General features: G+C 35.1%; 2 protein-coding genes across 2 annotated transcripts; both read left to right on the top strand.

Moving 5' to 3' along the window:
* Window positions 1-376: 376 nt before the first annotated feature.
* On the top strand, window positions 377-1,521 carry LOC136070128 (uncharacterized). The gene is made up of 2 exons (XM_065779562.1): window positions 377-854; window positions 1,291-1,521. The coding sequence occupies exons 1-2, from the start codon at window positions 690-692 to the stop codon at window positions 1,519-1,521; spliced, it is 396 nt and encodes a 131-aa protein (XP_065635634.1). The 5' UTR covers window positions 377-689.
* A 5-nt stretch (window positions 1,522-1,526) lies between these two features.
* LOC112026069 (uncharacterized) lies at window positions 1,527-6,092 on the top strand (the record flags this gene model as incomplete). The annotated part of the gene is made up of 2 exons (XM_024058754.2): window positions 1,527-1,948; window positions 5,361-6,092. Coding segments are annotated over 2 exons (861 nt in total), but the record flags the coding sequence as incomplete, so codon positions are not given.
* Between the last annotated feature and the right edge of the window lie 1,133 nt (window positions 6,093-7,225).

Genomic DNA, 7,225 nt, shown 5'->3' with positions numbered 1-7,225 from the left:
TTAAAAACTAAAAAATATTGTTTGAAATGGTGTACCAAATAGGGCCACAGTGCCTTTTCGTTTGGTTTTTTTAAAAAAAGGGCCGAGCCTGAGCAAGCAAAAAGGATCTTAAAATAATTGGCACACACTACGGCTACGACCAGTCCGCCAAATTGCTTACTCCTACCTACCTAACACTGCTTTACACTTGGATTACACGTGTCTTTTTGCATGTGCCAGTGCTGCTATATACCTACTCGCAGTGTAGTACATGACTCTTTTGATAATTGACGACATGTCGTATAAGCTTCATTTCCAATCCTCTCCAAACTCCAGAGCTCGTAGCCGTAGATCTTATCTTAAGTACAGTAGTACTGTTACTGTACTTGGTACTTACAAAATTACCAAACCAGAGACTGTCTGTTTCCACCTAATTTGACATAGTCTCTCTAGAAGGTTCCAGTTCCACACTCTTCTCCTTCCTTTTTTTGTAAACTGCAAGCGTCCAGACAAGTCGTTCTTTTTCTCTTCTTTTCTCCTCATCTCCCTCAAAATCCCACAATCTGAGCCAACAACAATACCAAGTTTTAACATCCGAAGCTCCACCAAACCCAATACCAAAATAGCAAGTTTTTTATTATATATATATATATATATAGTTTCTCATCTAAGACTTGCTAGTTTAGTCAACTAGCTGAAAGAAAAAAGAGATGGGTGTGGATTATTATAAGATATTGCAGGTAGACAAGAACGCCAATGATGAGGATTTAAAGAAAGCTTACAGAAAGCTTGCCATGAAATGGCACCCTGATAAGAACCCCAATAACAAGAAAGAAGCTGAGGCCAAGTTCAAAGAGATCTCTGAGGCCTATGAGGTATGCCTTATCTTCTTAATTGTTCACTTTCTCTATCTCTCTTTGAATTATTCATTCCCTCTTTGCTCTTTGACCTTCTCTATATAATGTTATTCATCATTAGATTATGGTGTATAGTTTTGTTAATTGTATTGTGATGAATTATGCACTTGTACTAAATGCATAGGCTGACAGGAAGTGGAAAATTAATCATTTTGATCCTGCATGACACTGTTTCTATATGCAATTTCTTGACAACTAATAAAAATGAGTGTTTTAATTAACTTGCTCTTTTTTTTGGTGCCCCTGAAATGAAAATCACATTTTGTCATCTGGGTATTCAAGATTTTTAACTTTTTTTCTAGGCTTTATAAGTTGCCCTGTTGTGTTAAGTCCCTTTTCTAAAGAACCCCAATTTTTAATCTCATCTTGTTAATTATTTGTTGGTTTAAGATAGGTTCTAAGTGATCCCCAGAAGAGAGCAATCTATGATCAGTATGGTGAAGAAGGGCTTAAAGGCCAGGTGCCACCCCCTGATGCAGGGGGATATGGTGGGGCCTCCTTCTTCCAAACTGGGGATGGCCCAACAGTGTTCAGGTTCAACCCCAGAAATGCTAATGACATTTTTGCTGAGTTTTTCGGCTTTTCAAGCCCATTTGGAGGAATGGGAAGCAGTATGTTGGTTTAAGATAGGTTCTAAGTGATCCCCAGAAGAGAGCAATCTATGATCAGTATGGTGAAGAAGGGCTTAAAGGCCAGGTGCCACCCCCTGATGCAGGGGGATATGGTGGGGCCTCCTTCTTCCAAACTGGGGATGGCCCAACAGTGTTCAGGTTCAACCCCAGAAATGCTAATGACATTTTTGCTGAGTTTTTCGGCTTTTCAAGCCCATTTGGAGGAATGGGAAGCAGTGGCAGTGGCATGAGGAGTTCAAGGCCTTTTGGTGGAATGTTTGGGGATGATATATTTAGCTCATTTGGAGAGGGCCGACCAATGAATCAAGGTCCGCGTAAGCCTCCTCCGATTGAGAAGACACTGCCGTGTACCCTCGAGGAGCTATATAAGGGAACTACCAAAAAGATGAGGATCTCAAGGGAAATTATGGATGCGAGTGGGTAAGTATTTCTTGGTTAATGTATTTCTATCTGTAGAATTGCCACATATGTTTGCTGTGTGTGTGAATTGTTCATTTTCTGATAACTAATAGTTGCCTTTCATGCATCTGCTTTACTACTACTTTATTGAGAAGTTGTTTCTTCTTCTACGTGGATTGTTAGTTGTTGAAGATGTAAAGGAATGAATTTGTTTCTTTTACTCCCACCATCGCATACTATTCATTTGTTTCTATATCAAGATGTCCAAAAATGGATGCCAACTTTATAAATGAGTTTATGCAGTTTTTTTTATTCTTTCAAAAATACCCTGACATGTTTTTCTCCCTATTGAGTTTGCATAGATGGATCAAGTGTGTAATTGGTTTAAATATGAATGGTATGTGTTATAAATGTGTTTTTGCATTCATTTGAAAGTGTATTGATGTGATTGTAATGAAATGTGTTTGTGGTAGTGGAAGATTTTTAATTTTGTTAGGAGTTAGATCTCTATAATATGCTTTTTTTTTTTCTTTTTTTAATATTTTATATATTTCTCTCCTGAAAACCCTTGCATATTCACGAGTTTCTAGGCCCACACACAAGCACTTGAACATACAAACAAACATCGGTTCAAAATATTGAGTTGAAGCAATGTTTCTACATTTGGCAGAGCTTATCTAAGTTCCTAAGTAGAATCAATCAATCATTATCCTTGGTGGTGGCAGCATCCGTTAGTGTTATGACTTATGTGGTAGGAACAGGATGGAGATACTATTAGGAATGGTGCCATGATAGTGGCAGAAGTGGCGGTGGTCATGGTAGATTGCCATTATAGTTTCCAAAATGTTGTCACCATCATTGCCAGCACTTGGATTGTTATTGATGCTGGTGCTGTAATTGTTCACTTCACAGTCAGCACAGGCATCGCTAGTTGGATTAAAGAGATGGACCATTTGCTCATTATCCTTAAGCAATAAGCAGTGAGATGACCACCTTAAAATCCATTCCACTTTAAGTTGTAAGCAGCATCATTACTGTGAGATGAATTGGGTTCTACTACTAGATTGTCTTGTATGTTTCACATTATAACTACTAGAAGAGATTGCAATACTCATATTCCTTATCTGTTGATTGCTTCATTGGTAAGTTGGTATGAACATTGGGAATATTAATTCGTATGGCATGGCTTGCTTCTTCAGATTCACACTCTTATATTTGTTTTTCCAGGAAATTATAATAATTAATTTTGAGCATCTAGAGTGCCATTTGCGCTAATTATCCACACTGCTGAGAAGACAAGGGTTAGTAAACTAGTTGCCTATCTTGTAAAAATTACACTCAGCAGTGGAGTTTAGATTTAGCAGTCTCCTTGGGCTGGTTGAATATTATTAGGACTTAAGCTGGTCTTTCTCAGTTTTTGGTTCTTGAAGTTCTGAGTTTGTTTTCTCTTCATGAAGTTTCATCCTCATACTGCAGTTGTGTTATATGCATGGCTAATTAGGCTTAACTCATGTCATATCCTCTTTCCAGAAAATGAAACCATCCTGATGTGTTTATGGTTTACTAACAGGGGCGGCACTATTTGAAGGCAGGGGGTTCCAATGAACCCCCTGACCTGTAAAAAAGAAAATTTTTATATATAATTTTTTTTTTTTAATTTTTTACCCCTACAATAAAAATTTGCCTGACCTTAAAAGCCCGGCTGAATTTAGCTTCTAAACAAGTCCAACAGAAAATTTGTTGGTCTTAAATCTTCAGAAAAAAAGAAGAAAAAAGAAAAAGAAAAAAGAAAGCCCATAATCAATCAAATTAAAAACAAAAAGCCAAACCAAACCTAAGAGAGCAGTACTCCTCCCCAACTTCACTCTTCAAACCCAAAGATCTCAAAGACTTAAAAATCCAACCTTGTCGATGCATCACCCACAATCTGCTACTGCGTTGCCTGATCTAACCTAGTAAGGTTGCATCGCCTGATGCTGGTGTGTCCCTGATCTACCGCTCCATCGCTTCTCAATTCTCATCTGATTTATTATTTAAATTTCATCTCTCTTTCTCTCACTCTTTCACCGTGTGTGTTTATTAGTTTATAGTGTTTTGATAAACTCTCTTTTACCATGTGTGTAATTGTGTAATTATTTGGTTATAGTGTTTTGATAAAAAGCTTTTGAGTTTTGAGTTTTTATCTTTTTTCACTTTTGAGTTTGTGACCATCAGTTTCTATGCTTGTGTTTACTGTTTGATTGTTTGAGCGTTTTGATATAAAGTTTTTGAGTGGATTAGTCAGGGGGAGCATTAAAACTAAAAGACAATGAAAGTATGAAACAATTAAACAATTTAGTCGCTTACTCAGTGGGGCCGTGGGACATAAATTAATAAATTAAATTAAAGAATTGTATAAATATACAAAAGAACTAATCAAAAATGTCTTGTGAATTCAATAAAAGAATTGCAAAGAGTAAAAGATATAAATTAATAAATTAAGGTATTCTAAGCAATAATAATTAATAAGGTTTATTTAGAAACTCTAGATGATTTTTAGGATTTAATTTTAGTAACAATAATTAGCGTGTTCATTGTATTGGGAAAAAATATGTCAAATGAACTTTATAGTTTATCTTTTATTCTTTTGCTAGTACTTGACAAATTTGTAATAACAAATGGAAGATCAATGGGAAGAATGATTACTTGGCTGTGTATATTGAAAAATATGTAGCTAATAGGATTGATAATAAAGTTATCATGCAACGATTTTAAAATATAAAACCTTGTAAAAGGCAATCGTATAACTTCATGTATTTGAATACTTTTTTTTTTTTTTTTTACTTACTCAGTGGGGCCGTGGGACATAAATTAATAAATTAAATTAAAGAATTGTATAAATATACAAAAGAACTAATCAAAAATGTCTTGTGAATTCAATAAAAGAATTGCAAAGAGTAAAAGATATAAATTAATAAATTAAGGTATTCTAAGCAATAATAATTAATAAGGTTTATTTAGAAACTCTAGATGATTTTTAGGATTTAATTTTAGTAACAATAATTAGCGTGTTCATTGTATTAGGAAAAAATATGTCAAATGAACTTTATAGTTTATCTTTTATTCTTTTGCTAGTACTTGACAAATTTGTAATAACAAATGGGAGATCAATGGGAAGAATGATTATTTGGCTGTGTATATTGAAAAATATGTAGCTAATAGGATTGATAATAAAGTTATCATGCAACGATTTTAAAATATAAAACCTTGTAAAAGGCAATCGTATAACTTCATGTATTTGAATACTTTTTTTTTTTTTTTTTGGTGATGTTATATTCAAGTTCTCTTTTGTTTCAGATTTTATATAGTTTATATTTATTATTGATCCAATGACCCTCCTAGAAAAAAATCCTAGAGCCGCCACTGTTTACTAACTTCATATTATGTTATACAGGAAGACCTTACCTGTGGAGGAAATCTTAACCATCGAAATTAAGCCTGGCTGGAAAAAGGGAACAAAAATTACTTTCCCAGAGAAAGGGAATGAGCTGCCAAATGTTCTTCCTGCAGATCTTGTATTCATAATTGATGAGAAGCCCCACAGCACATTTACAAGGGATGGCAATGACCTTGTTGTCACACAGACGATTTCGCTTGTAGAAGCTTTAACAGGCTACACAGTCCGTCTTACAACACTCGACGGAAGGAGCTTGACCATCCCCATCAACAATGTGATTCATCCAGACTATGAGGAGGTTGTTCCAAAGGAAGGCATGCCAATACCAAAAGACCCCTCCAAGAGAGGTAACTTGAGAATCAAGTTTAAAATCAAATTCCCGACAAGGTTGACTGATGAACAGAAGTCTGGAATCAAGAAACCTCTGGCACCTTAAATAGGATCCTAGCCAATAGCTCTGTGAATATTTTTTGAGATGGATGTGATTTGTGTCACTATAGTTGTAAGGTTTGACACATTTGGGCCAGCAAAGAAAAGAAAGCACCAAATAAAGTCTGTTTTTGTTAGCTATTCTGTTCAGCGGTTGTAGTGTCATAGCCATGAAACAAAATCAGTGAACAAGCCAAGTCTTAATGTGATCCTATTTTGTATTTATTGGTTACATTTTACTTGGAAAATATTATGTCAAAATATGACGACGTGCGATAGCATTGATACATTACGAACTTATGCAACTTCTTAATGCGTGATGCTTCTGAATTTTGTTGTCTAAAAAAGGTTGTTGACATGGCTTTTCAGCAGGGTAGGAGAAAAAAAATAATGAAAACATTGCACCATATCAAAAGGGAATTTTTAAAAAAATATATTATTTATTTCATATTAAGAGGCTGTTTGGTAGCGTTGTTTTAATAATATTGTTTGTATTTTTAAAAAATACATATAGGTAAAAAAAGTGTGAAAATGCATAAAATCTTGTATAAAAATTAAAAAAAATATATTTAAACACATACCAAACGGCAGTTAAATATTAAGAATTTTGTTTTTAAATCTTAATTATTTATTTATTTATTTCATACCAAATGTTTGCAATATATAAAATTCAAACTAGCATCTCTAATTAATTGGGACTGACTAAGGTTTTGATATTGGCGTTGTTTTATCTGTGTTTGTCTAAATTTTTATCTTTCATAAAAAGATCAACTAGAAGACAATTTTTCATAAAAAGCTCAACAAGAAGACAAAACCACAGGTTCACGCCACAGACCCTCTACTGTCAACTTTTAACATCACATAATACTCGACCATTAAATTAACCAATCAAATGCCCACACTTTACTATTTCTACTGCTAAAATAAAAGGCAATAGCTTTACTTGTTGTAAAGTCGAAAGACTCAAAACATGTGGAGAGATTTCAGACAGAAAAAGAAAAGAGATGTTCATCAAAAAAAAGAAAAAGAAAAGAGACGAGGAAGATGAAATACCAATTGGGCTAGGCACGGCGAGATGATGCTTGTGGCGGCGCCGGTGTGGCATCACTTTCCATAGCAAAGGAGGCGCAACTTGTGAGACACACTCGGTCACAGTCTCACTTGCTACTCGACTTGAATTTTAGGGTTTTTTTTTTTGTTTGTTTTGGTAGAGGCGTCAAAGCTTGCCAGTGATAATACCGAGGTATTCATATATTCTCAACATCAACTGTATCCTCCACAGTAAACACCATCAGGCCTGACACACCTCCTGACAACCCATGAGGTGAGGCTAGCCCAATACCATCCTCTCCAATTGCTAACATCCAAGACAGCCCATGCACCAACATGTAGATGGCTTGGTTCATGCCACATTGACACGATCCAATATTACA

The sequence above is a fragment of the Quercus suber genome, unplaced genomic scaffold (genome assembly GCF_002906115.3).
Source record: "Quercus suber isolate HL8 unplaced genomic scaffold, Cork oak 2.0 scaffold_213, whole genome shotgun sequence".
Taxonomy (NCBI): Eukaryota; Viridiplantae; Streptophyta; class Magnoliopsida; order Fagales; family Fagaceae; genus Quercus; species Quercus suber.
The sequence above is the reverse complement of the archived record's forward strand: the minus strand, read 5'-3'. Positions and strand labels throughout refer to the sequence as shown.

What these genes read in the sequence shown, in the direction of transcription:
- LOC136070128 (XM_065779562.1), top strand. Translation starts at nt 690, where the DNA reads ATGGGTGTGGATTATTATAAGATATTGCAGGTAGACAAGAACGCCAAT. An exon ending in AGATCTCTGAGGCCTATGAG is followed by an intron (nt 855 to 1,290) that starts GTATGCCTTATC and finishes GGTTTAAGATAG; the next exon opens with GTTCTAAGTGATCCCCAGAA.